The 26,804-nt window shown below is 45.6% G+C and overlaps 1 protein-coding gene across 2 annotated transcripts in view; it reads left to right on the top strand.

Annotated features, from left to right (window-relative positions):
- CEP89 (centrosomal protein 89) overlaps positions 1–26,804 on the top strand; it is a 1,224,823-nt gene that overhangs the window by 95,329 nt on the left and 1,102,690 nt on the right. For both annotated transcript variants that reach the window (XM_078670561.1, XM_078670562.1), the window contains exons 3-4: positions 6,901–7,059; positions 9,003–9,162. In XM_078670561.1, the coding sequence (XP_078526687.1) occupies positions 6,901–7,059; positions 9,003–9,162 (319 nt within the window). The remainder of the gene's footprint in view (positions 1–6,900; positions 7,060–9,002; positions 9,163–26,804) is intronic.

Below are 26,804 nucleotides of genomic sequence, written 5' to 3'. Positions count from 1 at the left end.
GGCCTCCTGGAAATGCCCTGAACCCCCCCAACGTTGGGCGGTGGCGGACTGGGGTCGACTGGTGCGCCACGCAGGAAAAGATCATGTATGAGTCGCGTGGCTGTCCCAAGAATCCCAAGAAATACCGAAGGGTCTGGGGGAAGTGGTTGGGAGGAATGGTTTAGTCTCGCCGGGAATGTTCAAATGTATATCGTTTTGAATTTGTCCACCCCTGTTAAATGGGCTACACAGAACCTTGCTTATATTTCTATGTTGTCATGGTGTTGTGATGATTGGCTGGTGCTTTTTGTTAAATCAATACAAATTTGTTTATAAAAAAAACACTAGTGGGCCAACAAAAAATAACCGCAGTACCTTGCAGCAGGACATAGCCACTAAGAAACTGCTAGACCATCTATTCCATCATGGACTGTTTGGAATGGGTGGGCTGGGACTGGGCACTACTGAATGGCTAATTACATAGACCCTTTCTAATTGGTTGATGGCTGTTAATCAGATTTGCTGAACAGATTGCTGTTTAAGCAATTCTGAGTGGTCATCCTCAAGCAGTCAAAGTGAGCAATTACAATGAGGTAGACACTTCTAGAATGACAACCTTATCTTTATATAGCCAGTTATGCAGGCATCATCTAAACAAATTATTGCTATCTAAAAGCTACAACAAACAGAATGCAGAACCGGCCAGCAGGAAGAATATGACAAATGTTGGTTAATAAAAATGCACTGAAAAGCATGCAACAGATAAAGACCCTCTATCAAAAGTCGTGTGTGTTTTCATACAGACGACTTTTACATTAGACATTTAGGGCTATAGACCGGCACAGTAACATTTCAACAGTTCATGCCACCTGTGTGTAGTCCAAATCTCTTTGCCTACACCAAATGGTTTCTATGCCTGTTAGAACTATCCAGAGAACTTTGAGAATTCTTCTTCCAGCTGAATTTTCTTACAATATTTTGCTTGTTGCTTTCTCTCAATAGGGGTTATAGGCAGTTAAGTAGAGAAACTCATCTTAAGCAACACAGCTTTATTTGGCAAGTTGTCTGCTCTCATCAATCTTCCATTGGTAAAATAAATTGTTAAATGTGTTCTACATTAGCCCAAGTATGTCAATATTTGAGGGAATTGGTGTTGCCCAACCTTGTAAAGTTGATTCAAGCTTATGTTTGTAGATTTAAAAACACAAAAAATATGGGTGAAGAAAATGGAGTAACGCATGTGAAATACGATATATAGTAGTTGCATGAGATGGTAGCATGGGATTGTTTGTGGGATAAAAGAGCAGAATAATCGTCAATAAAAGAAAATACAAGGGCTAGTTGGAGGAATTTTCAGATGTGATATTTAGCAGAGAACACAACAATCTATTTAAGATGTGCCACGTCTTACTAACATATCGGAACAACAGAACAGAAAGCAACAAAATTCGCCAAGGAAGAACAGCAAGCTTCAAATTGGGTTTTGTTGGCTGAGTATCTGCAGGAGGAGCAAACCTTCTTGTTAAATAATTTAAATTGACATAGTTGTGCACTACACCAAGAGAACGAGAGGCAATCAAAGAGGATTACACAATCACAATAATGGCAGCAATGGCAACAAGCATTGGAAATGCAATAGGTCTCGCATTAGGAAAGTTTGAGCTATTGGTCTTATAAATTACATTTTTTTTTATTTTATGTTGTTTTTTAAAATAGCTAAATTAATAGCTTTATCATTTACAATGCCAATAGTTATAACTTTCGCAAATGTGACACCTATAGCATTTGTAATGCTACATGTTTTGTATTTACGTGACTTAGATGTATTGATATTACAAATACAATGGCTTTTAATTTTTTACATAATTAATACTTAAATAATTTATTTAATTTGTAATGTCAATAGCTTAAACTTTTGTAAATAACTTTTGTGAAGATTATGTTCAGTGTTTTTTATTGTGACGAAAATCCAAGAACAGAAGTGAAATATTAACATCTTTTTGTGATTTGTAATAAAGCTTGAAAGCTTGAAAACAGCTTGAAAGATTGAAAGAACATATTTGAACCAGTGATGCTGTGGTGGTGCGGAGGGATACTGTGGTTGCGCTGAGTGATGCTGTGGTTGCGTTGAGTGATGCAGTGGTTGCGCTGAGTGATGCTGTGCTTGCGCTGAGTGATGCTGTGGTTGCGCTGAGTGATGCTGTGGTTGCGCTGAGTGATGCTGTGGTTGCGCTGAGTGAGCCAGGGAGACACGGACACTGAGACACAAACACTGAAACAGGGAGACATTGAGAAAGAGAGGGAGAAAATAACACAAAGGGAAAACAGAGAGAGAGACACACTGACAGAGCGAAGGAGACAGACACTGAGGGTGACATTGACATTGAGACAGAGAGACGCTAATACACAGAGAAGGAGACACCAACATTAAGACAGGGAGACACGGACACTGAGGCAGGGAAAAACGGCACAGAGAGGGAGACACCAACATGGAGATAGGGAGAAAACATTGAGACGGAGAAAACAACGCTGAGACAGGGAAAAATTGAGATAAGGAGACACTGGCAAAGAGAGGGAAGGTACAGACTCTGAGACGATGAGATACCGAGAGCAGACATTGGAGCAGGGAGACCTAGACAAGGACATATGGACACTGAGACAAGAAGACAGGGACACACTAAGATAGGAAGACACCAACTGTAATAGGAGAGGGAGACACTGATATGAAGATAGGGAGACACAGAGTAGGCGATATCAACATGGAGTAGGACACATTAATACTGAGACACCAACAGTGAGACAGGGAGCCATTGGCACAGGAAGACACATACACTAAGACTCAGACACACAGATTCAAGTAGACACCAACAGAGAGAGGGGGGGGGGGGAAGAGAGAGCACTAATGCTGTGACAGTGATATAAAGTAACCCAAGAAACAGTGAGACACACAAAAGATCAGGGAACCACAAGCATGGATGCTGGAGCGGAATGACACGGGACACAATGAGGAGCAAGCTGCAATGCTGGAAAAAAAGAAACTGAAGGTGCGCGGCTGCTAAAATGAAATTGTGCCGTGCTTGTTTAAAAAAAAAACATAAAAATTGAAAGAAGCAAGGTGCAAGGAAAATAACGACGCGCAACGGCAATAAGGAGAAAGGCATGCCAATGTGATTGTTGGGAAATGTGAAGCTGATCCCCTCCCACTCTCCCCAATTTTTACAGACCAAGCTACACCCCTGGCAAAAGGAGCAAATGAGTTTGAAATCCGAGTTATAGTTTTCCTATTAAGTTATACAGTTGTGTTAACTCATGGTTTTGCATATGACAATTTATGAAGGAAAATCATCCGCTCAACAAACATTCTAGTGTTAAAGTACATTGTTTTCTTGTTGGTGTGCTCAGGGTTTGTGTTTGACCGACTTATATAGCTGCGAGAAGAACGCGTGGGCCATTCCACGCAACTTTTAATGGGTGAAAAGCTGCGTTTTCACCACACACAATCAACTAAACAAAAATATGTACCCTACTTTTCAAACAAAAATTACACTGTATAACCGCATGGAAATTTTAATTGTTCATGTTAGCAACAAAAATAACACTCTATAACCGCATGCGAATTTCAATTGCTCGTGTTAGCAAAAATGTATTACATGTGATTTAAGCAGTGTACAGATGCAAACATTCCCTGCCAAGTTGTAAAATAAATCACACGCCATGAAAAAAACAAGGCTTAAAAGAGGGCAGCGCCGAAGGCATGTAGGGTCGGGGTAACCCAGAGCCAATCCGTGACTGGCATTACAGGGATGGGAGCCCGGTCTGAAAAAAAAAACTAGAGATATTTAGAAAGAGGTATTTTGTTTCTGGTCCAAAATGTGTGGTAAACATTTTGTGGTTTAATATTTAGAGACACGGCGAGCTTTGTCTGCTTGGCATTCTCAGCAGAGATGTGGGGGATGCAGCAGCCCCCGGTGGAATGCTGCTGAGTATAGAAAAGAAAGAGCGATGAAAGGAGCGAGAGAGAGACAGGAAAGAGAAAAGAGCTAAAGGAAAGACAATAGGAAGAGAGCGAGTGGAAAGACGAAGGGGTTCAGAAGGACAGCAGAATTAAGGGGAAAAGAAAGGAGAAATGATCTTGAAGAAGAAGGACGAAGAGAAAGGTCACAGGGGAACAGGAAAATGAGAGAGAGGGAAAGAAGAGCTTAGATATTCATAAGCAGAGGGAAAGGATGGGAGAAGAAGCGACAACTCAGAAGGGAAGGAAAGGGGAGAAAAGGAATGAACTACGAGGGAAGGAAGATGATGACGAGAGGTGAAGAAAGAAGAAAGGGAAAAGTTGCCTGAAGGGGAAAAAGAATAGGAACATGAAAGGAAGTACATGAAACAAGCATTTGAATGCAATCGCGGCACCGAGCTGTAACTTGAGATGTTTACAGCTAAAGCACGAGTGCCGCGGCCCGCGATTGCATTGCAAATGAGAGGTGACACCGAGGGAGGGGGGTGGGTCCTGATGGGGCGGGGGAGCGGACCCTTTGATGCCGAGGCTCAGACAACAAATGGTGTGGCACACAGATTCAAGGAGACACCAACAGAGAGGGGGGGGGGGAGGAGAGAGCACTAATGCCGGGACAGTGTGTTTGACCAACTTATATAGCTGCAAAAAGAATGCGTGGGCCATTCCATGCAACTTTTAATGGGTGAAAAGCAGTGTTTTCACCACACACAATCAAATATGTCTAAACATGCTACAATCCCGTAAATGCACTACGAGAAAGTGCAGCAAATGCAGAGTGAGGTGAGGACCTCCTTGTTGTAACTCTCAATTAAAAAGAGCATCTGAGCTCTTCTAGGCTCTCTGCGCTCTGGAATATTTCGCATTTAGACACAAAAGTGAGGGCTCGAGGCTCGATGTTGTGAAGAAGCATTAAGAATGGCTTCGCTGTAAGGAGTACTTCTGTTTCATAATCATCTGCAGTGCATTAGGGCAAGAGTGATGAAGGCACACTTAAATATGTTTCCGCCGCCCAACGTAATCCCTCGCATGTGCAAAGTCAATAGTGTATTTCAAAAGAGGAGCAGCCCATGGAAGACGCTACAGTGCCTCGATGCGAAGAGTTGTATGAAGCACTACGAAGCGCTATGTAACTGAAGATGATCAAATAAGGCAATCTGATCAAGCTATTCGCCCTCCAAACGCGCTTCGCCCTCCGAACGCGCTTCGGCGCCTCGCCAGTAATAGGAAGCTCTATATGAATCACTGTAAAGCGCTATGTAATGGAGCATGTTAAAAAAAGACAATCTGATAGCGCTATTCATTTTGATAAAGCATGAGCTAACCAAGTTCCGAAGAAACGTATTAAACACAAATAAATTGTGATGGGACACTTAAATATGTTTCCGCCGCCCAACGTAATCCCTCGCATGTGCAAAGTCAATTGTGTATTTCAAAAGAGGAGCAGCCCATGGAAGGCGCTACAGTGCCTCGATGCGAAGAGTTGTATGAAGCACTACGAAGCGCTATGTAACTGAAGATGATCAAATAAGGCAATCTGATCAAGCTATTCGCCCTCCGAACGCGCTTCGGCGCCTCGCCATTAATAGGAAGCGCTATATGAATCACTATGAAGCGCTATGTAATGGAGCATGATAAAATAAGACAATCTGATAGCGCTATTCATTTTGATAAAGCATGAGCTAACCAAGTTCCGAAGAAACGTATTAAACACAAATAAATTGTGATGGGTTAAACGAGGCTGGCAACAATCTTCTGGGTGTCATCTAGAAACCGGTCTTTCAAATTCAGCATCATCCTGGGAGTGTGTGTCGGAGTTGAGAGCGAGGAGAAAGTGAGGCGGCGGGGAGAGGAAAACAAGAATACATGCGACTGCAGAGACAGGCGGGGAGAGGAAAACAAGATAAAAACCGGACTTTCAAATTCAGCATCATCCTGGGAGTGTGTGTCGGAGTTGAGAGCGAGGAGAAAGTGAGGCGGCGGGGAGAGGAAAACAAGAATACATGCGACTGCAGAGACAGGCGGGGAGAGGAAAACAAGATAAAAACCGGACTTTCAAATTCAGCATCATCCTGGGAGTGTGTGTCGGAGTTGAGAGCGAGGAGAAAGTGAGGCGGCGGGGAGAGGAAAACAAGAATACATGCGACTGCAGAGACAGGCGGGGAGAGGAAAACAAGATAAACAAGACGGAGGGAAGAGAGGGGAGGGGGGAGGAGAAGTGCGACAGGGGAAATGCGAGACGGCGGGGAGGGGGCGGAGCGGGTAAACAAAGACGGACGTGCACGCGCTTTTAAGCTCAATGCACATGCGCATTGAGCTTAAAAGTCACGGGCACTGCAAGGAATCGCCACGATTCCTTGCAGTGTGGATAAAGAGCGGATAAGTCCCAATACTCTCGCCTTGCTCGATGCGCATGCGCATCGACAGGCGAGACCTAAAAAGGTACATTTGTTTGACAGTAAGTGGGTGAAGGAAACCACGGACACACCATCTCTATTTTTGGTAGCAGCTGCAGATATTACCTGGATTAGTTGCAGATATATCATTTTAAACCGGTATTAGGTAACGGAGAAAATTAATAAATGAAATGTTTACCTATGGAGCATTGGCCTAGAAAAGACTAGGAAAGCCAAAGAGGTATTTTCATTGAAATGTGGTCAGCTAAGCATTTCTTATCTCATATCCAGTGTTCTGTAAGAGACTTGTTATTTTGCTTGGTTCATTCCTTCTTTTTGATTATACGAAAACTGTACATCTGCTGACCATCAGCGATGTGCAGCTGGCAGGTAACTAAACCCAAAAAAGAGCAAAAAATCATGGGATTCAGCAGTGATGTTTATTCTCATTATAATTTTCATGTGTGGACATAAAAAATGTATACATTCGTTTTGATTTTGTTTTCTCTCTTTCAGGTCTGCATTGGCAGCTGCCATATTGATGACCTCATTAACTGGGCGCACAGTAGCAATGCCGCAACCTCGGGCACGATCATATTCTGAAAGCGATAGCTCTGAATTGAAGCAAGAAAGCTTCATTGAACCTTATGCTACAGCAGCTGAGATCGGACTGGGGTACTACGCAATTTTTTGTTTGCTTTTAAGTGTTGCTAATTTGTTACTACGGTAAATAACAACACTCTCCTTTGCCCTTATCTAGCCATATCTGGGCTGCTCTACCCACATTCAGAGTCATCTAGTAGAAGTCATTGCAATCTGAAATTCATTATCTTCAGAAAGGCATTTTTGAGAGTCCATGGCAAATACTCCTATGGAACTTAGAGCTCCAGTAAAGAATACTCCTAAGTATTCATTAAACAAGGCTCTTTCGCGGCTGCCCTCAGCCTCACTGATGTTTTTCGATTTTTTTATATGATTCATAAATATATTGTTTAAGATAGTTCAGAATATCTTTTGATGAAACTCAGTTGTACCATCTAGTGATATCTCTATTTGCAAGCCTGGCTTTGCCACAGGTCTAAAACCTCTGTTTTTGACTTAAGGGCACACATATCTTTCTTGTTCTAGATTCACAAATGTTTGTCTTTGCAGTTGAGGAAGTAATCTACTTCGATTTGGGTCAACACTAACAGCACATCTACTTGTGTTGTCCATTCCAACTCTGTTTCTGTGTGCGGCTCATGGCATTTAGTTGAGACTTACATAAATGGTTTGGTCGTATTGAACCAATTTGTTTTTGCATGACATTCAGTTGTTTTGACATGGCAGTCACTCTGTAAGAACTTTGGTAATTATTATTTTACGCTTAATAAATAAGGTACTAATTTGAGAGATGAGGTTGGCTGGGCTCTGGAGAGCACCATATCTCTTCCATGGTCCTCCTACCGGTAGAAATTTATTTTTCAGCTATTATCTGATGTCCTCTGTCCTCAAGCACATGTATTCATGACTTTCTAAATGTTAGGTTCTAGAGGATCCTAACTAGTTTGAATTCACATTTCCCTCCAAACAAGACAAGAATTGCTGAGACAGTCTCCTGAAATAGAAGGATTCAGGGAACCTGCTACTGTTGGTAACTACATAGCGGCCGATTCCGATGTCGGACGGACTCAGGTCTGTCCGCCATCGGTCAGGAGCCGTAACCGACTGACCTGCTCTCGTCGGTTACGGCCCTGCAAGTACGATGCGACCGAACCCTGTTCGGTGGCATTCGTATGCTTCACAATGGGAGCATGCATTCCGAGCGGAATGCATGCCTGCTTTGTGTAAAGCAGGAGTGCACCCAGTGGCCGGCACCACAAGTTGCCTGCCACCGGGTGCAGGGATCAACAGAGGGGCACCATAGGTGCACCCAGGCCGCCATTTGGTGGCCTTGCACCCATGGGGGCCCTGCTGGGGACCCCCAGAGACAGTTTCCGACTGTCTTTTTGTGCCGGTGTTTCCGGCACGAAAAGGCAGTGAAAAACTGCCATCGTACTCCCTCAATCGTAAAGAAGCACCCGGGGAGTATTGAAGGATTTCCGGATGACAGACCGACTCTCCGAGCCCGTCGTAAGTCATCCGGAAATCCGAGTCGTATTCCATTCCGACCGAGCCGATCGGAATGGCTCGTCGGAGAGGAATCCGGCCGGCACATTCCGATGCGGTCAGAAGGGCTCCGAACATCCTTCAGAGCCCTTCCGACCGGAATCGGCCCCATAGTATTCAAATGCTTCAGCTCGTTGCTGCTGTTGCATGCTTAGCCATGGTTTTCTTACTAAGCCTCTTTACTGGCATATGCATTTAGAATCCTCTTGATTTACTGCATAGTATAAAAGAACACAAATAACACTTTATTTACCTTATGTGAGCCTACATTAGCTGGAACACATGGTTAAATTGTATAATATAATTGCATTCAGCATACATGTTAAATCTACTTGTGTTTTAAATGTATATATGTTCTGTTACCACTCACTTCCCTGTGATAAACATGCTTGTCTTTTACTTTTGATAATGTGCCAACGTTTGCTATTCTTTTATTGTTTTGAAGCCCTACTGAATATATTTCATTACAGGAATCGCTGGGGGGATCTCAGTTCACAGAGAGGCCATTCACCATCATCCTATTTCTCAGATGAAGATTTTCCTAATGAAGACACTGAGGAGAAACCCTCAGATACTGAGAGAGTGTCTTCACCTATGGCTGATTATGCGGTCATAAACAAAGGACTAATGGTATGTATTGTGACTTTTGAAAGTCATCATTAATGTTATTTGTATGTTATGATTTTCATTTCCGTATTTCATTTTACATTTTGTAAAGAGCAGTACAACAACTTGCAATCCAAACTCTTCAGGTTCATGGATTCCAAAATCCCTAAAACTAGATACAGTGCAATAGTATAGCGTAAAAGTGATATAGCACTAACATTTCGCAAAGCAATATCAGATACCCTCCATGAGAATTATATAGAAATATATCATTGCTATGTCACAAAATCTTCCAGGTCAGATCTTGTTTATAGTGAAGTAGCATGAGCTGACTCTTGTTTCTGCCCTCACCACGAGGCACTATTGCCACGGGTGTTCTCAAGTCAGAAATTGATTCAGAAATATATTGCGTCATGTATAGAAAACGAGGAAGAAGTAGTTTATAGCATAACTATATTAAATAAGGTAGAATATGGAAAAGTCATACCATATTGAAGTCATTTCAAACATGATTTCGTGAATAAACTCTTTAGAGCTGGAGAAAAGAGAGAATTCAAAGCGGAATAAGGTGTCAAAAAATGATGAAAACATTGTTTTTTAAGTAATGGTGAGTCACTCTTATGCTGGCTAATTTCACTATGGTTTTAAAAAAAATATGTCCGTAATGGAAACATGCTTCGACTCTGTATTGTATAGATGATGTTTATGGAGAAAGGTCATTGTGTAATGTAACTTCAAAATTGTTCAGAAATTATGTGTGTGGCTGTGCTTAACCCCTTCGACGCTCATGACGAGCTGGGCTCGTCATGGCGTAGCCTCCTCGCACGCTCATGACGAGCCCAGCTCGTCATGCAAAGTGCGCTTTCGCAAAACCCAGCGTACGGGCGGAATTCGCCCCGCATGCATGCGGTTAACAATATACAGGAGAAAAACGTTAATATAGCATTCTGGTTACAAGTTCAAGTTATGTAGGATGGTTGTGGGTGGTTAGCTGCTTACATGTATTAGTGGAAAACTGTAACTACTATGGGAGGGAAATTGGAGAGTCCATGTGGGCTGTCCTCACTAGCTCAGTATGTGCGGTCTGTAAATGCAGTCCTATCGTGCAGTTCGAAAATTCTAAAATGACTTTGGGTGGCCCCTCTTGTTAAGTGAGCATGGATGTGGATCATGTCTGTGGCATAATATATCATTACCAGGTTCAGCAGGTGCTGGAGTTTGAAATTGGTTTGTTAAAAAATGTCAGCCATGTTGGAGTAGAAAAAGGCATATTCAACAGAACGATAACATTTAGTTCTAGGCTAATAATAAGTATCAGAAGAGATTAGTGTTTGTGTCTTGGAACTCAAAGTGAAATGATTTGTCCCTGGGTTATGTAGTTGCCCTTACACTGGCATTATTGATCCAATGACGTGTGAACTTTCTACACAGTGGAAAAATGTATATTGTATAATGGTAATATCGGACATAAATTGTTACACCTGGAGCATTAGGCGTTTGACTGCTCTTGGGGGAGTTATTTTAGAACTCAATTCTCCTTGACCGCTTTTACACATACAAGTATTGTCAAGGCCCGTCTATTCCACAGCGTTCATATTCTATACTAACATCCAGTGAGTACTGGCAAGAACAAATACCAATTGCACACCAAATTACAGTAAAGAAGGAGATGCCTCAATGGACATAAAGGTACAAGTAACAGTGATCGAGGCAGAGGAGAATAGTTGTTGGATGAATCCTCTTTTATTTCATGAAGGGCCAGCCGACACGTGTTTCGTCGTCAAGCGGTAACAGTGCTTGCACGACTCATCAGGGCTGTGACGAGAAGAAGAAGGACCACAGGTCGCTTAGCCGGTGATACTTCCGACCCGGCCCTCGCTCGGGACCAGGCTAATGATGGGTAAATGGATGTGGCTCCAGATCCCGTGGACGGCTGCGCTGAAGGGAATGCTCAACGGCGGAGGCAGTGCTCCAAAGGCAGGAAGTTCGTGGTGCCACACAATGATGACACGCATTCACATTTAGATGCAGGGGTGTCCGAGTATTGAGTCTGGAAGTGGCAGGCGAGAAATCGCTCGTTTTCGGCGGGATCCGAAATCAGGTTGACAGACGGCGGGGAGGGTGCTCCCACACAGAAGTTCCGCTGGTCCGCACCCGGAACTTCTGTGTGGGAGCACCCTCCCCGCCGTCTGTCAACCTGATTTCGGATCCCGCCGAAAACGAGCGATTTCTCGCCTGCCACTTCCAGACTCAATACTCGGACACCCCTGCATCTAAATGTGAATGCGTGTCATCATTGTGTGGCACCACGAACTTCCTGCCTTTGGAGCACTGCCTCCGCCGTTGAGCATTCCCTTCAGCGCAGCCGTCCACGGGATCTGGAGCCACATCCATTTACCCATCATTAGCCTGGTCCCGAGCGAGGGCCGGGTCGGAAGTATCACCGGCTAAGCGACCTGTGGTCCTTCTTCTTCTCGTCACAGCCCTGATGAGTCGTGCAAGCACTGTTACCGCTTGACGACGAAACACGTGTCGGCTGGCCCTTCATGAAATAAAAGAGGATTCATCCAACAACTATTCTCCTCTGCCTCGATCACTGTTACTTGTACCTTTATGTCCATTGAGGCATCTCCTTCTTTACTGTAATTTGGTGTGCAATTGGTATTTGTTCTTGCCTTGTATTGCGTGTGCTCTGCACACACTCGGAGGGGTTTAGGGCCTTTTGTCCCCTCACCTATTTGCACCCGGACCTACCCTTCTTGTACACTATTGTGTGCTGTGCGCCTTGTATTTCCCTGTACCCTAAAAACCCTTCTCTCCATAGACATCCAGTGAGTACTGGACTGGATTATTTTTCCTGATTCTGAAAGGCATAGATGTTATGTTATGTTACAGTAATTTATAACCCACACAGCTACTCAGTGTCCCGGCGCAATCCAGTGGGGAGTGAAAAAAAAGAGAAGCTAGATGAAAAGAAGAATCTTCCGGCTTTTCCTGAAGAGTTTGGAGTCCTGGATACTGCGAAGATCCAGGGGAAGCAGATTACAAGAAAAGGCTGCCGTAGAGGCAAGAGATCTTCCTCCAATTCTTTTGAGGCGATAACGCGGGACATGAGCATGAAGCTGGGTCGCAGAACACAGCTTTCTTGCTGGAACGTAAAACCTGAAGCGCTTATTCAAATAGGCCAGACCATGTCCGTACAGGGCTGAGTGAGTCAGGACAAGGGCTTTGAACTTGACTCTTTGTATCACAGGTAAACAATGGAGATCCCGTAAGTGTTGCCTTAATCTGGTTCTAATGGGGATAGTAGGAAGGGTCCTAGCTGCTGCATTTTGGACAACCTGCAGTCTGTTCAAAAGGTTGCCCAGAAGGCCTACATACAGGGCATTGGCATAGTCAATGCATGGAAGAATCAATGCCCGGGTAATCTATTGGCTGGCCTAGGGAGAAGTGGTAAAAATGTCCTCCGCGATTTCAGTGTGCCAAAGCACTGCCCAGGAACCTTCATTATCTTAATGGAGAAGAGTAGCTTCTCATCAAACCATATCCCTAGGTTTTTGGTGGGAAGGGCCTGGGATATTCCACCGGCCAGAGTGATTCCCTGAAATGGGGAGGAAAACTCCCAAAGAAAAGAATCTTTAGACTTATCCTCATTGAACTTCAATTGTGCTGAGAAGAGCCATTGGAAGATGGCCGTCAGACAGGTTTTGGTTAGAGAGGCGGAGGAATCGCCCTTCTTCCAAGTAAAAAGGAGCTGGGTGTCATCCGCATAAGCTACAATCTTAGCTCCAAGCTCCTCAGCCAACCGGACCAGGGGAGTGATGTATATATTAAAAAGAAGGGGGCTCAAAGTAGACCCTTACTGCACTCCTGTGGTCACAATCTGAGAGGAGGAAGAAAATGGGGGGAGACAAACCTTTTGAGTTCTGCCATCTAGAAAAGACTTCAGTCATTTTCAGGCCAACCCTTATATTCCAATATCCGAGAGGCGGGCCAGAAGCAGTGAGTGCAGCACAGTGTCAAATGCTGCAGATAAGTCCAGCAAAATCAAAGCTGCCCTGCTGCCAGAATCAATACATTACAGAATGACTTCCGTGACTTCGACAAGTGCTGTCTCGGTGCTGTACGTGGCTGTGAAGCCCAATTGGGCCGGATTGAGCAGACCGTGACCTTCGATACAGCTAACTTTTGCCACGCTCGGAAGGAGAGAGATGAGACGATATGAGGTTTTACCTGTGCAACATTTAGTCCAGGATGATGATGATACTGTTGCAGAGGATGGGGAATTACCAAATTCACCTACTACTGTGGATGAATAGGATGAATACCTGATTTCTACCCCATCTTCACCAGTTCCTCAGGCAGTGGATTCCCCTCCTGAAGATATTGGAGGTTTTCATGCGATTATGGAGAGGGCAGCAACCCGGTTTCATCTTCCGGTATTTGTGAAGCAAATATATTGTTTTCTTTATGATTTTAAGGACCAGGGTAGGAGGTCCATCCGTTCTATCCCCATAATTGATCATTTTCAGAGCCTGCGATTCTTCCCAGAATCGATAAGAAATACAAAGCACCAGATAATGCTCCAGCTTGCCTATCCGGACATCCTACACCAGATTCCGTGATTTCAAAGGCTGCTCAACGTAAGTCTTGGAATCCATCTATTCCTGTGACGGCACCACCGGATAAGGATGGGAGGCGCCTTGATGACATTGGTAAGAGTTTCACCACCATGGCGTATGCTTCAGGTCGTGCTACAAAATCTCTGGCGATTCTAGGGAGATATGACCACCAGCTATGGTCGGACAGTGCCCCATATCTTGAATACTTACCTGATGACAAGAAGCAAGGAAGATTCTCCTTGAAGGACAGAGGGCTGTGTCTGAAATAATTGATGTTTCTATGGCTCTAGCCTCCTTCGGTTTTCGTCAATTGGCTGGAGCAGCAGTCCTCAGATGTCAAGGATGGTTTAAATCTACCACCTTTCGCCCCGAAGTCTAAACGAAGATTTTGGACATGCCATTCGATGGTGATATGTTATTCGGAAAACATATAGATGAGGCTCTGCAAGACATCAAAAAAGATACTGACACTTCAGAGCCCTTGGCACCTTGCAATATAGAAAGACTCCTTTTCGGGGTTCTAGAGGCAGAGGATCGTATTCCTTTTGTGGCGTCTATCAGAGATACCAATACCAGGGTAATCAGGGAAGATCTAACTATCAACAGCAGCAGTCCTACAGAAAACCTTCAGCTGCCACTTATAGACAGCAGAATAGAAGATGACAGCCTGAAGGCAGAGATTCTGCTAGAAAACAGTGACGACTTCTTAGCACCTGCAGCAGCTCTGCCACAACTCGTTTACAGGATTCCAAATGTATCCAGACACTTCAACAATTGGAAAAAGTTAACCACAGACAGGTGTGTCTTGGACATTCTCAAATTTGGGCATACCCTGGAATTTGTCACTAGCCCTCCTCTCCACCCACCTTTAAAGAATCGTCCTCCACATCTTGCTCTTCTCAGGAAGGAAGCAAAAACCATGCTCTCCAAAGGAGCGATAGAAAGAGTCCCCAGCTCCCAGGTGGGGAAAGGTTTTTATTCCCACTTTTTTCTAATAAAGAAAAAGTCAGGGGAATGGAGGCCTATCCTGGATTTAAGAAAGCTGAACAAATATCTTCAAAAGAAATCCTTTTGCATGGTCACAGTTCAAGAAATCCTTCAGCTTCTGGACCATGCAGATTTAATGACAACATTGGATCTCCAGGATGCATACTTCCACATCCCCATTCACACCAAACTTCGGAAATTCCTTCGTTTTACTGTGGCAGGCGCTCATTTTTAATTCAAAGTCCTCCTCTTCGGCCTACGTTCTGCACCAAGAGTCTTTATGAAATTCCTGGCCCCGGTGGCAGCTCACCTCAGACTACAAGGAATACAAATGTTTCTTTATCTGGACGATTGGCTAATTAAGGCTCCTTCTTTTCGGCAGGCTTCTCGAGCAACGTCCATATGCCTTCAACTATTTCAAACTCTGGGGCTGTCCCTCAACATTCAGTAATCAGCTCTTTGTCCTTCTCAAAGGATTCAGTTTCTAGGAGCAGTCTTGGATACTATCCGAAAGGCAACCACGTCTGATTTCTCTGGCATCAGACCTCAAAAAAAGACAGTCCGCTTCTGTGAGAATCATCAAATCATTCCTGGGAATACTATCCTCAGCAATTCTGTTGGTACCTCACACCCGTCTAAGGATGAGACCAATCCAGGAGGAGCTAGACAGTCAATGGCTACAAATCTCAGGGTCATTCGACGACATAGTGAGAATAACTTCAATTATGCGGTAAGCGCTGCTTTGGTGGATGCGCTCCAAGAATGTCTCAATCGGACTCACTTTTCTTCCTTCTGTGCCGGAGTTCATCCTCACTACAGATGCCTACCTAGAAGGGTGGGGCACACACCTTCAAGATCTTTGCATAAGAGGAAAGTGGTCAGCTGCAATGGCAAAAATTGATATCAATTTCTTAGAGCTTTGAGCCATTTTCCAGGCGTTGCAGTCTTTTCTCCCAAGGCTTCAAGGGTCAACAGTTCTCATCAGAACCGACAACACCACTTGCATGCATTACTTAAACAAGCAAGGAGGTACCCGTTCAAACATACTGTGTCAAGAAGCTCAAAGCATTTGGGAATGGCTGCTTTCTCACAACATCACAATAAAGGTGGAACATTTGCCAGGAATTCACAACACTCTAGCGGACACACTGAGCAGGACTGTGAAGTCTTGCCACAAATGGGAGTTGGATCAATCAGTGGTGGAACACATTCAGAAGTGCCCATTCTTTGCCAGTTGAGAGCCGGAGAAGGGTTCATGGGGGAATGCCTTCATGATGAGATGGACCGGGATCTTTGCTTACGGGTTTCCCCCCTTTGCGTTGCTCCCAAGACTTCTGCGCAAGCTCCAGATAGAACCATGCTGCATGATTCTCATTGCGCCATGGTGGCCGCGTCAGCATTGGTTCACAGAGCTTCTCCTACTGTCCAAACGCAGACCTTACTGCCTTCCAGCAGTGCCGACCCTGTTATCAATGAACAAGGGTGAGATTCTTCATCCTAGTCCAGTCCAATTGCATCTTCATGCATGGTTTCTGGATTCACAGAGTTTAAGGAGATAAACTTACCTCAGAATTGTAGACATATTCTTGCTAGGGCAAGAGCTCCTTCTACCTTAAAAATGTATGCTCTGAAATGGAAGCGATTCTGTTCTTGGTGCACTGACAAGGACATACATCCTTTAAGATGTCCTCCAGATAAAGTTCTGCCTTATCTTCTATCATTATCTAAGTCTGGTCTTATGTTTACGTCGGTTAAGTTACATCTAGCGCATATTCTCGACTTACAGACGCTCTGCAGGAGCTGCATCCCTTTGCTCAAATCGCTTGATCAAACAATTTCTAAAGGGGCTTTTCAGAACTTTTCCACCCGTCAGAGCTCCTCCTCCAGAATGGAGACTTAATCTGGTGTTACAGCAGCTCATGAAGCATCCATTTGAGCCTTTTCACAAAGCTGACCTCAAGTACCTCTCCTGGAAAACGGCACTTTTAGTGGCACTCACCTCTGCTCGGAGAGTCAGTGAAATCCAGGCTTTCACTATCAAACAACCTTATTTGAAATTCACCAATGATTATGTCCTCCTCAGAACTAATCCAACGTTTATTCCGAAAGTTCCCTCTACATTCCATCTCAATGAACCTGTTATACTGCGTTCTCTCTTTGTAAATCCGTCTTCCTCTGCTGAGAAGTCTTTGCATACCTTGGATGTTAAATGGTGTCTGAATTTCTATATTTCACGTACTGTATCCATCAGAAAATCAGATCAATTATTTATTTCCTATGGTGGTCAAAAGCCAGGAACAGCTGTGAGCAAATCTACTATTGCAAGATGGATTGCATCTACTATCCAATTCTGCCATTCTAAAGCAGGGCATCCTTTATCTATGAAACCCAAGCCCACTCCACAAGGGCAGTGTCCTCATCTACTGCTCTGTTTGCCGGAGTACCTTTGGAGAAGATTTGCTGTGCTGCGACTTGGAAGAATGTGTACTCTTTTACATGGCATTACTGTCTTGATCTGGCAACAGAAGCTGAACCAGCAGTGGGTCAAGCTGTGTTGCGAAAGCTTTTTAAATAAGGTAAACCTCTGTAAGGAGGTGATTATATCATTACATGGTGACATATGTATGGTGTATTGTTGCTTTCTGGTTTTCAGACTGTGCTTCGCAAATATATAGATGTAGATATATATATATATATATATTCATATTGATGCATATGTATTTGATGCTTTGCTGTTCATAGTAGCCTATTGTATAATGTTTTTTATGACTATTATGTATATGTTTTATTATACCGCGAGACTCCCACCTCGTCGGCGGGGATGATTCTAAGCATGTGAATCTATGAAAGATACCAATACAGGATAACTGAAGTTACAGGTAAGTAACTCATTTTCTTCCACATAATAATGCAGGTAGCATTTACACATTTCTTTCTTCACTCTCTGAGATGACCATTATAAAAAAAAACTATGCTGTAGCATCTATCTGAAAAATGTAGTCTGTACAAATTATGGATCAATGAAATTCCTCATTATAGTACAGAAAAAAATAAAATAAAAGGTGCCTGCCAAGTTAAGAGTGCACTAGGTCAAAAAGGCATAGGGCTCCTTTTAAGAAGCCAACAGCTAACTGCTCCCAGCCTGACTTGTACTGGTTGCTTGTCTTGCAGCCCCAGTTCTTCTGAAAGGTTTTGAATTAAGTAGAAATGGATCTTTAATAGAGATTGTGTGAGATTCCGAAGTAGGGATTTCCTGTTCATGACTTCAATGATGATTTCTACCATGCAGACCAGGATTATAGTAAGTAACGTTTTCTTCTGCACATTAGGATCTTCATCGATTAGTCCTAAACATAGAATAGATTAGCAAAGCTTATCAATCGAAGTGAATGTCATCAATGTCTAACAGGTCTAAATCGTACAACTTTATTATCACAAAGGTACATAGAATCAAGCAAATACATTTTATTTCTACTACTTGCCCTACTATAGTGTCAGCCCTAGTGTTTTCATCAAAACAATAGCTTTTGGTGAACCAGGTGGCTGCTGTACAAATATATAGTAAGGGAACATTTCTCAACCAAGCAGCAGTGGCTGTTTTCCTCCTTGTGGAGTAAGCTCTTAGTTTACTCAGAAGGGGTTTATTGGCTTGGCGATAACAACACATAATATAGGAAACTATCCATCTAGCAATGGTTTGTTTTGTACAGGCCATCCCAGTGTGGAAGGGTCCAAAATTCACAAAAATAGGGTGTGACACACCCGAGGACAGCGAAGCTTGTGTGAGAGAGAGCCTTGGGCAGACTGAGGGAATTTGGACTAGGTTCTCAGCCTGGCACTTTCCTTGACAAATGTGTGATTACAGTCCCCACCCTGGTTCTGACCATGTTGTTGCTCAAGCACATCTCCCTGCAGGTGAAAGAAGGATGGTTTATCTTCACCATGCAAAGGTGGTAGCCCAACTGTGAGCTGGTGCTTACAACATGGTCAGAACCAGGGCGGGGACTGTAGCCACACATTTGTCAAGGAAAGTGCCGGACAGAGAACCTAGTCCAAATTCCCTCAGTCTGCCGAAGGCTCTCTCTCACACAGGCTTCGCTGTCCTCAGGTGTGTGTCACACTCTACAAATAGGGAGATAGGGATCCTATATCTTAATCGCCCTGTTGATTTCCCTGGACCATTCATGGGCTGTCAGATAGGGGCAGAAACATGTCTGCAATAAATTGGACACACATTGCAGACATATGCATATGAGGAGAGTGAAAAGTGATCGAGGGAACAACCACAGAAAGAAAGAGACACAAAAGGGAACAGTGACACTCTGGGAAGGTGAAGCCCAGAGAAGGAGACGGAAATCCATGCATACATGGTGTCGGAAGGTAGGATCCTTCTGCATGGTTACCCGCAATTTTTCTTGACATAATGCTGTTTCTGATTAGATTGGATGGGATCCTGATAATCAGGACCCCAGTCTCTGTGCTTTCTCCCCTAAAGTGGTTTGGTAAGTACTTAGGTACATCACAGCTTGGACACTGGTGTAACGTTGTCTGTCCTTAGTATATAGTACTAAGGTACCCAAGGCATAGGTACACCAAGGGTCCCCCATGACCTGAAGCATGTATTATGCCACCCATGGGAGACCACCCAATTTGCAACTACAGGCCTACCATTGCAACCTGTGAAAGTTGGTGCTAGCACCACTTATGGAAGAGATAGGTTTCCCTATAAATGAGGTCACTGCACTTAAACCTGTAAGTCACCCCTAGAGCGGGCCTTTCAATCCTGAAGGCAGGGTGCTTGGTTCTAAGTGTGAGGGTGCCCCTGCATGAGCAGGACACCCCTATGACCTACGGAGTTTATTCTCCCGGGTTGTGAGACAGCTATATGACATGTAGAGAGGGGCCGTGTCATTACGTGGTGACCATCTCGAAACTGGCTGCAACGAATCCTATCATGTTTGGTATCAAACATGTTGGGATTATACCCCCACACCGTAAATGGTGTGGGAGGTACGATTTCATGCACCGTAAAGCTCCTTTGGGAGGCCCTGTACCAGTCTTCCAGACCTGGACAGCCATCCAAGGTTGCTGATGGCCAGAGACACGTTTCTGCCCTCCTACTGCTGAGCCAAGCTCAAGCAGGGGAAGGCAGAACAATAGGTATCCTGTCACAGGGAGGTGTGACCACCTCCCAGACAGGATTTAGTGTATTGGAGTAGGGTGGGAGCGATTGCCAGCGCCACATGGTCTGCATGCATGGCACACCTGTTGCCCTCCATGCATAGTCCCATTCAAACCAGTTCAGGGAGCCGTTGGCTCCCATTCTGGCGTGATCCTGGAAAAAGGACAGGGGAGTATCCTTCCCCTTGGCCAGCCCCTCCTTAGGGAGGGACCCCTGTATTATCCCAACCCTTTCCTTAGGGTATTTAACGGCTTATCTGAGGATGGGCCCTAGATTCGTTGTGTGACAAGATACATTTCCGACACCACTTCTTCTTCAACCATTTGGGCACTCTGTACGTGTTAGAAATGGGATCCCTGGCTGGCCAGGTCTTTCGCCAAAGTCAGTCAGAGACCACCACTCCTAAGTCAGGGCAAGGGAGTTACACGCCAAGATAACCCCAGCTCACCCTCTAGGTAACGTGGCGCGAGCAGCAAGGCTAAACCTGGAGGCAATGTGAGTTAAGTATTTGCGCACGCACCCCAGCAACAACATCCAAAGGCCCACCACAAAGGAAACTCCACACAAGGTTATATAAAAATAGCCTTTGTATTACACCAAAACACATTAGATAAAGCACACTCTTTACAATGTGCCAACAGGCAAGGGCAGAATTTACAGGGGATATGTACAAGACAGGGCCACCTGGACCACTGTCAGGAATCAGCACTTTTAGAAGTAACACTGTTAAAAATAGCACTTAGAATATAGAACATAGAATGTAAATCACTGTAGCACACAACCAGTAACCACTGGTACCCAGGACCTCACTAGTACCACCTGCACTAGGAGAAAAACAACCACCTAAGTATCACAATACCTGTAGGGGTGTAAGCACATAACACATGATGCATCAACAATACATTCAGCGGTGTATGAACAAGGCACATGACGCATTAAAAACACATTCAGAGGTGCAGGGAAGGAAAACACAATTGCGCAAAATCACATTAGTCACCACCTGTGACTGTCCCTAGGCCAACTGGCCTCTCTAGGGCTAGGACGCCCTGTGTCCAAATGTCAGGGGCCTAAACGTGGCAGTTGCCCACAAAGTGCTGGGCAACTGTGTAGCAATTGATGGGGCCAGCGTTGGAGCCTCCTAGGCTCTGGACAAAGGAAATGTCCCCTAGAGCCTCTCAGGGCTCAAAACAAATGACTGTCCCCCTTGGGCCTCGCTGGGTCCTTGAAACAACAATGTGGGCACTCAGGAGCCCCTCTGGGCTCGAAGGAATGACATGCCCTGGAGCCTCGTGGCTCTAAACAAACAATGCCCACACGAGCCTCTCTGGGCCCGTCACTAGCGTTGGGGTCCCTCCCGGGGGACTCGAAATGACAATTGGGCCCCTGAGCTCCTTCAACAAACAAATGCTGCCTCTTCGATGGAGCCCCCCTCCTGGGGACTCGAAGCAGCTATGGCCCCCAAGAGCCTCTGGGCTCGAACAGAATGCAGCCTGAGCCTCGCAGGCTTCTCACGAATGTGGCCTTGCTGGAGCCTCTCCGGCTCTGAAGTAGTGCCCCTGCCGTCGGAGTCCTTCCCTGGGACTCGGAAAGGAAATGCCCCCTGAGCCTCAACAGCTCAACAACAGGTAAGGCCCCCAGGAGCCTTTCACTAGGGGGGAGGGGCGGGCACCGGCAATGTGCCCCGGCGCCCCCTCCCTTCTCTCGCCGCCACTGCGCACTCACCGGGAGAACACGGAGACACGAGCAGCACTCACCGGGACTCTGGCGGGCGGGGGCTCCTCTCTGGGACGGCTCCTCTTCACCGGCTGCTGGCAGAGGTCCGGGCTCTCCTCTCACTCGGGAGCCTCGGCAGGACGTGCAGGCTGCTTCCTGCTTCTCCGGCCTGGCCCCGTCACGCTGCAATCCGCCTGACTTCCTCTGGGGCCGCCAATGGCAGCGCGGCCCTGGGGGTATGGAGGCGGGACTTCCGGGTCGCACTAGGCAGCGGCCCGGCCACGGTTTCGATGTCCCTGGGCTGCGGCGGTGATTGTCGAGGGGTGGGCTCCCTCGGCCATTAAATCAAAGAGCGAGGTGGGCACTCGCTTGGGGCGGACAATGCCGGGTGGGCACCGGCCTCTGCAGACAAAGCGCTCCCAGCGCTAGAGGGGTGACCACAGTGCTCCCAAGCGCTAGATGAATTTTTAAAGCGCCTCCTGCGCAAAAGTAGCAAATAAAGCGTATTAAGCGCTGGGGGCCGAAATCAAGTGCTCCCAAGCGCTAGGGGAAAGTTCAGGCCCCCAAAGTCCAGGCAGAGTCCTTCAGCAAGGCAGGGGGCAAAGCTGGGCCCAGAGCCAGCTCACTGGGTCTCCAGGCAAGGAGACAATCCAAGTGGCGGTCCTCTGGCCCAGCAACAGCAGCAGCCCCCTCAGGATCCTGGAAGAGAACAACTTCTGTGGGGACACAGCCCCCATTTTTATACAGTAAATCATTTGTCTGTAGGTGCAGGGTGGGGGCAGAACCAGTCGCAGCTGGTCTGTGAGCACTGTTGATGGGCTCAACCACCCTCTCTATTCACTGGTAGGGCTAGGGTCGTTAGACGCACCACAGGGGGGCGGAGCCAGCATTGTCAGGGGAAAACCCAGCCTCATTCAGGACACAGGTACACTCCTCCCCAGCCATCAGCATGCTAATCTCCCACTCACCACCGGGCAGACCCATCCAGCCTTTCTGGAGCCAGGCTCACCAGCCAGCTCCAGCCAATCACACGCCAGCACCTTCACAGCACACACATAGCTATGTCTAGAAGTGGCACTTCCCCACTAGACACATACAAGCCGCATACACCATTTTGCAGCATTCACTCTCACGAGTTCACACATACCAAACTCGCGCCTGCACTCCCCACACATCAGGAACTACCAGGGACACATACATTCCCCAGGCATTCCTATGGGAGGACAGGCCAGCCTCACTCCACGCACTCAGAGTGCGCACGCACTTTCCACTGGGACACAGTGAAAGTGCGCAGAAACCAAAAATCACCATCATCAGGTCACCATTAAAAGCAAAAAGTCTAGGGGTGAACCTGCCATAAGGGCCAAGTCCAACACAACCCCCTTCCAGCCAAAACGCAGGGTAGACCAATCACCACCGTGATGGACTTCCCTGCTTGGGGCGATAGAACACGGACGCGGGCCCGCAACTGCAGGGACACCCTCCTGTTCTACGCCACGGTGAACCCATGGGATTCCTTCTAAAACCACTGTCTGGACCAACTGGGCTACCCCACTGGTACTCCCAAGCTGTCCGCGGCCAGGACCAGGCCCTGGGCCACCCAGGTGCCACCGTGTGATGTATTCCTATAGGTTCTGTATCGATCCCCCTATTCCTGACCCTATTCTGGTTAACAAGTTAACTAGCAGCCATCCCATGAGGCAGAAAACCCCCATGATGCAGGAACCGTTATCTGATAAAGCCACACTACGGCACAGGAACGTGTTATCTGATTAAGTCATAACGCTTGCCATCTAATTAGACAAGCGATATTCCTCCAGCCCCTGATAAGGCATACGGAGTTCTCAAAACAAATCAAACCTATGACAGACCTGGGAAAAACCCTGCGGCCATTGTTTTGATTTCACCGAGAACTTCAGCAAAAGAATGTGCTAACGACCAGGTCGTATGACATCCTTATTGACGTATCTATGTCCAACCTTACGTCAATCTCGGCACCTTAAAGGTATAAATATTACCGATATTGCCCTATGCAAACACACGCGGTGGTGACGAGATCGGAGCAGCCAGACTTGCCGAAGCCCAGAGCAGAGCAGACCCCGCTGGCGCAGCCCCGCCTTCCTGACGCGCTGAGAACGAGACGCTGCTTTCTCCTGCCGAGAAATCCAGCTCCGGCGCTTCCGGGTAGCCCTCGCAGGCAGCCTGGAATATCGAGACCAGAGACGAGAGATACCATCCCTCATTCATCCTAGATTCCAGGTACAGAACTGAATAACCCCTCACAGAGAATTCTTTAGTCAGTCACTTGGCAAAACAAACTTAACTTAAACTGCTACTTTCTATTCCCGCCCACGTATTAGGCTTAGGTCAGGTACACGGGGTAGGCGTAGTTAGAAACACCAGTTGAGTACGATTAGTCAAATGTAAATGTGTATGTATTCATTTTATTCATTTTAAACCTTCATATGGCTTAGAAACCATATCAATGTTTTTACAGTATTATTTTATACTTCTGCTTTTATTGTATGCACTTTACTTAACCATAAGTATTGCAATAATATCGATCCATTTCTCTTGTATGAGAAAAGAGACTGATCAATAAATAACATCTTTTATTGAACACGCCCGTCTCTTCCTTTTCTCTACAATCTGGTGAGACTAAGAATGCACGTACTGACTGAGTAAAATAAGTCGTCTTTTGTTTTCACACGACTCTAGAGATACACTCTTGATTGGGGAGAGCAAAGTTGTCATGTTCTATGGTTGTCAGAAACTAAATCCCTTCTTGTCTATCCAGGGAGGTTCAACTCCTCCTTGCCTATTCGAGAAAGTTTCTAGTGAACTCTGAGCTAGCTGGCAAAACCCAAAACTTTAAGTCTAATATCGACAGTAGTAGACCTAGTAAACGTCTGGTCTAGGCCTATACTATTGAAGGTATTATTCCAATGCGCAGAGCCTATTGGGATAATAGGAACTACACTACAACCGGTCCTTGCCTATTCGCAGAGCGGGGGGTAGTAACCCCTGGCACATAGGAGCCATTCTCCACTCTTCCTGTCGGCAAGACAGGACTAGACTGCCACTGGTTCTCCAGCCTAGGGCCTACAACCTCAGGCGGACCAGGAGTCTTGGGGAAGGCTCTCCTCCCTGTGGTAAATAAATAAATAATACCCTATTTTTGAATGCATAAATGAATAACAGATAGCTCAATAAATAAGAGTCAAAATTCGAGGTAGTAGGAGTTTTGCAGGTTTATTACAGCATAAAGGACAGGAACAGGACAACCTGCATAGGAATAGGATGGCAGGGCCCAGCAGCGCTGCTGGTGTCAGGATCGGGACAAGGAAAAGGATGACTTTTTTAATAACAGTGCATGAGCATATATACATAACGCAAACACATATCATTACATTGCAATAGGCGTAGCAGTGGGTGGAGCAGAAGGTGTGACGCGTAGCAGTCGCGAAAGATAAGGGTGAAAAGAGGTGTAACAGGGCGTATACATAGACATGTGATGCAAACGTAACAGAATATGTCATGAATGGGGCGGAAACCATGGAGGGGGCTACCTAAGGAGCCGGGACCTCTAACCTGATGGTGCGCGCAAACTAGCAATGACGTATCACTAGGAGAAGCTGGGGGCTATGAACTCTGTGCTAGGAGCAGAGACTGAAGTCTGGAGAGTCAGGGCGACATGTACCTAAGCAGTATCTAGTATCTGATGTTTAGAGAACATGTTGATATAAACTAGAAGTTAGGAGGGGAAAGGCTAACTTGATTCTAAGACTGGACCATGCATTATTCTACATGTAGTGCGTGATGAAGAATATTAAATGACCATTAAATGCAGTATTTCTCTAACGTGGAGACGTGAAGGCTAGACAATGATGGAAACTATCGATGCGATTCAGTAGCTTTAGGAATGCAGAGAAGGAGGACTGAACTGATAACTGGAATCATAACATATTCTTGGCAGACTCAGAGGCTGAGCCAGGGTGAGCCGGGCACTGCGAGGCAGGAAGTAAGTGAAGGGTCGAGGATACAGGTGGGGGCTGTATCGCTCCTCAGCGAAGTTTCAGGAGACAGGAGCTGAATCTGATGTCCGGGCCCTTTTGAGGCCTAGAAACGGGGACTTTACAATGGAATAACGTGCACACTGAGAAACGTGGCAACGTAGCTTTACATAGGCCTGATATACGTAGTATTCACGAGAACTGGAAACTGACATACTAGAGGTGGACACAACTATAATTGCGTCTTGAATCGAACATGGGGAATGCATATGCATATTTAATCATGCACACATAACATATGATGGATGACACGTAGGGACACAGAACATGGCAAAATTTACTTTTCCACATTCCCTCCTTGTCACTACGTTTCCATCAGGAAACATCAATATTCATGATACCATCTATCATTTCATACAGTATCATTTGCTCGTCTCGAATTATCCTGGAACGGGATTTAGAACGGGGCTTGGGACTAGGAATACAAGAGGTAGCACAGATGCCGCAAATCGCAGGGCCACATTGTATACAGAGGCAGCAGCTGAATATGATCGCTACTGTAATACCTAGAAAGGACAAGACTTTCCATCCCCAGGCGGAAATTATATTCCAGAACCAACCGGACCATGTCCAGGTGCCTGGATCTTGGTGTATCAGATGGGCAATTTTATGGAGTCTGGTTATAGCTGAATAAACAGACGGCGCGTTATTTGGAATGAAAATGCAGCAACTAGATCCGATGACTCTACAGGCCCCGCCCCTATCGGCCAGTATGACGTCAAGGACGAGACGATTCTGTAAAACGACAAATCTCATAGCAGATTGCTCTTCAGTTAAATTACCTAGAGCAGAGGCAGTCTCATTTACTACAGCTTCAAGGGTTCTGGTTAACCTACGGATTAGCTTACTATTCTGGATAGGTCCTATAAAGAAGAAGAAACCTCTGTTGAAATCTGTATACTGTTCTAGAGCAGTTTCAGTATAATCGACAATTGGGGACTCCCTTCTATGTCTAACGTGTACTAGATGTGTGTTTCTATGATAATCAGGTGGGGCTAGGAAAACAGGTGGCAGTAGGAAGGCAATGTAACAGGTTCCCTCCCAACCGAGGGGCAGACGAACATATGCAGTTTGACCACAAATAAAATA

The sequence above is a fragment of the Lissotriton helveticus genome, chromosome 12 (assembly GCF_964261635.1).
Source record: "Lissotriton helveticus chromosome 12, aLisHel1.1, whole genome shotgun sequence".
Classification (NCBI taxonomy): domain Eukaryota; kingdom Metazoa; phylum Chordata; class Amphibia; order Caudata; family Salamandridae; genus Lissotriton; species Lissotriton helveticus.
The sequence above is the reverse complement of the archived record's forward strand: the minus strand, read 5'-3'. Positions and strand labels throughout refer to the sequence as shown.